Below are 3,814 nucleotides of genomic sequence, written 5' to 3'. Positions count from 1 at the left end.
ACAAAAACCCTAATTTGAAAAGATATATGCATCCTTATGTTCATTGAAGCATTACTTACAATAGCCAAGATATGGAAGCAATATCCATCAATAGATGAATAAAGATGTGGTATGTGGTATATATAAATATATATATATATATACACACACATACACACACACACACACACAATAGAATAGTAATCAGCCATTAAAAGAATCAAATCTTGCCATTTGTGACAACATTGATGGACCTAGAGGTTTTGCTAAGGTATTATTATACTTAGTGAAATAAGTCAGACAGAGAAAAACAAATACTGTATGTTTTCACTTATATATGGAATCTAAAAAACAAAAGAAACAAACAAAACAAAGCAAAGAAAGTCTCTAGATACAGATAACAAACTGGTGGTCACCAGAGGGGAGTGAGTGGGGTGTTGGGCAAATCCATGAGGGGATTAAGAGGTACAAACTTCCAGTTATAAAATAAATAAGTTAATAGAGATGTAATGTACAGCATAGGGAATACAGTAAAAAACATCATATTAACTTTGTATGGTGACAGATAGTTACTAGACTTATCATGGTGATCAATTCACAATGTATATAACTCACTCTGTTGTACACCTGAAACTGATACATTGTTTGTCAACTATCTTTCAATTTGAAAAGTCAAACTGGGACTTCCCTGGTGGCACAGTGGTTAAGAATCCACCTGCCAACACAGGGGACACTGGTTTGAGCCCTGGTCCGGGAAGATCTCACATGCTGCGGAGCAACTAAGCCCGTGCGCCACAACTACTGAGCCTGAGCTCTAGAGCCTGCGAGCCAAAACTACTGAGCCCACGTGCCAAAACTACTGAAGCCCGCATGCCTAGAGCCGGTGCTCTGCAACAAGAGAAGCCACCGCAATGAGAAGCCCACACACCGCAATGAAGAGTAGCCTCCGCTCACCACAACTAGAGAAAGCCCACATGCAGCAATGAAGACCCAACACAACCAAAAATAAATAAATAAATAACATTGATTCTAAATAAATAAAAAGTCAAACTGAATAAAGTGCCTGGGGCAGAATTTAGTCTCCAGATTGATTAATGACTATCCTGAAATATAAGCTTTAATCTTGCTAAGTTTATTATTAACCATTCCAGACACTCTTAAACATTTAATCTGTAGAGAAAAAACCTTAACTCTTTGTTCTTGGGCAGGAACCTTTATCCAAGGTGTTCCACAGAGTGTTGGCTTTGGGGTAAGCTGCCCAGGTTCAAATCTAAGCTTTTCATTTATTAGCGAAAGACATTGAACAAGTTACTCCATATTTCTCTGCTACAGTTTCCTCATCTGTAATATAGGGATAATAGTACTTAACCCACAGGGTTGTTGGGGGAATAAATGAATAAATAAATGTCATATCTCCTCTAATGCTTCATATAGTGTGACAATAACAGAAGGAAGACTAAAAATAGAGTCCGAATTACAAGGGTCTAATCTAAACTCTGTTCCCAACTAGCTGTGTGACCTTGAACAACTGAGCATGATTATACAATTGGAGGGACTGAATTAAATAATCTCTGAAGCACCCTCTAGAATTAACACTCTATAGTTAGGAGTATGTTTTCTACAAACCCTTGTTTTAAGTGGGGCCTCAAAATAGAGTGAGAAGAAAGCATAATAGAAAAAAAAATATAAGGTGAAACAAAAACAAAGAAGAAAAGGTTCTTAGGAAAGGAGGACAATGAGAAATAGAAGGCAAATGTATGCAGGTTCAATCAGACAACTGGTTGATATTTTCTATTTTTAAAAAACATTGGTTATATATACAATGGAATATTACTCAGCCATAAAAAGAAACAATATTGAGTTATTTGTAGTGAGGTGGATGGACCTAGAGTCTGTCATACAGAGTGAAGTAAGTCAGAAAGAGAAAAACAAATACTGTGTGCTAAAACATATATATGGAATCTAAGAAGAAAAAAAAAGGTCATGAAGAACCTATGGGCAAGATGGGAATAAAGACACAGACCTACTAGAGAATGGACTTGGGGATATGGAGAGGGGGAAGGGTAAGCAGGGACAAAGTGAGAGTGGCATGGACATATATACACTACCAAATGTAAAATAGATAGCTAGTGGGAAGCAGCCACATAGCACAGGGAGATCAGCTCGGTGCTTTGTGACCACCTAGAGGGGTGGGATAGGGAGGGTGGGAGGGAGATGCAAGAGGGAAGAGATACGGGAACATACGTACATGTACAAGTGATTCACTTTGTTATAAAGCAGAAACTAACACACTATTGTAAAGCAATTATACTCCAATAAAGATGTTAAAACAAAAAACAAAAAACCAAACATTGGTTGAATTTTGTAGTACGGCCTTCGCTTTTTCGTGGAGGCTCCTTACACCGGAGTCACCGCTTTAGGAAATTGATTAATCTCTGGCTTTACTCCTCCCACGTCCTCTCCCTGATCAATCCCCTGCACGTCTAGAGATTGAAAAATAACTGCAGAGAAGAAAGGAAGGGGCTGTAGTAGAATCAAGGAAACCTCATTCCCTGAGAGGCCTCCTGGAGAAGGAGAATTTCTTGCCTTTTTAAGTGGGCTAACAAAATCGGTTATTTCACTCCTATCCCCAGAGCTTCGGTTGCTCTTTCACTCCCACTTCCTCAAGAGCACTGGGTGACAAAGTTATGGAGAAGCGCCTGCAGGAGGCCCAGCTGTACAAGGAGGAAGGAAACCAATGTTACCGGGAAGGGAAGTGCCGAGATGCTGTGTGTGGGTACCATCGAGCTCTGCAGCAGCTGCGGGGTCTGGATCCAAGTCTGCCCTCCCCGATACCTAATCTGGGACCTCAGGGCCCGGCCCTCACACCTGAACAGGAAAACGTACTGCACACCACCCAGACAGACTGCTACAACAACTTAGCTGCCTGTCTTCTTCAGATGGAGCCAGTAAACTATGAACGGGTGAAAGAATACAGTCAGAAGGTCCTGGAACGACAGCCTGATAATGCCAAGGCCCTGTATCGGGCTGGGGTGGCCTCTTTCCACCTGCAGAACTATGACCAGGCTCGGCACTACCTCATGGCTGCTGTCAATAGGCAGCCAAAAGACGCCAGTGTCCGGCGGTACCTTCAGCTAATGCAGTCAGAACTCAGCAGCTACCATCGGAAAGAGAAGCAGCTCTACCTGGGCATGTTTGCTTAACAAAGAAGAAATATACCCCTCCACTGGAGCTTAGGTGAACCATTAAAGACCCGTCAAGGGGAAACCTGAGCCTCAGCAAGAGAAATTAACCCCATACCTCTGACAGAGGTGAACTTCTATTTTGTTTCTAGTTCTGCACAAACTCTTTATTGCTTACATAGCCTGTGTCTGTTTTTGTTTCTCCATCTATGTATTTATATGGCTTTTAATATGTGGTATTATTAGGGACATTTGCCTTGAGAAATACAACCAGAAAACATTCATCAGTTATGGGTGGAATTAATCATATCTTTGGCACAGATTTTAATGATAGATGTTGGTAGATGTAGTCATTTACAAAGGAGAACGCTAGCAGAGGATGAAGTAATAAGGAAGGAAGAAAGGAGTTTTTTCCTTCGTTTCCTCAGATGCCCAAAGCCAAAGTTACACAGGCCACAAACTGGCAAATATATATACTGTGAAACTAGACAATTATAAATTGGACCCACACGGCTCAGAATGAAAGATTTCAAATTAACCATCTTGATTAAAATAATTCCTTTTTCTTAATGTTCCACATACATTCAGATTCTTTTTCCCCCACGAAAGTATCTAGCTCCTCTTGTTTCTCTTGGTAATTTCTAGTCCTTCCT

The 3,814-nt window shown here is 40.6% G+C and overlaps 1 protein-coding gene across 1 annotated transcript; it reads left to right on the top strand.

Annotated features, from left to right (window-relative positions):
• The first annotated feature begins 2,629 nt into the window (after positions 1-2,629).
• On the top strand, positions 2,630-3,583 carry LOC101288548 (tetratricopeptide repeat protein 9C-like). Its single transcript, XM_033421137.2, has one exon. It carries the CDS (start codon positions 2,667-2,669, stop codon positions 3,180-3,182), a length of 516 nt encoding a protein of 171 aa, XP_033277028.1. The 5' UTR covers positions 2,630-2,666; the 3' UTR covers positions 3,183-3,583.
• The last annotated feature ends 231 nt before the right edge of the window (positions 3,584-3,814 follow it).

Source organism: Orcinus orca, chromosome 3, assembly GCF_937001465.1.
Source record: "Orcinus orca chromosome 3, mOrcOrc1.1, whole genome shotgun sequence".
Taxonomy (NCBI): Eukaryota; Metazoa; Chordata; class Mammalia; order Artiodactyla; family Delphinidae; genus Orcinus; species Orcinus orca.
The sequence above is the reverse complement of the archived record's forward strand: the minus strand, read 5'-3'. Positions and strand labels throughout refer to the sequence as shown.

What these genes read in the sequence shown, in the direction of transcription:
- LOC101288548 (XM_033421137.2), top strand. Translation starts at nt 2,667, where the DNA reads ATGGAGAAGCGCCTGCAGGAGGCCCAGCTGTACAAGGAGGAAGGAAAC.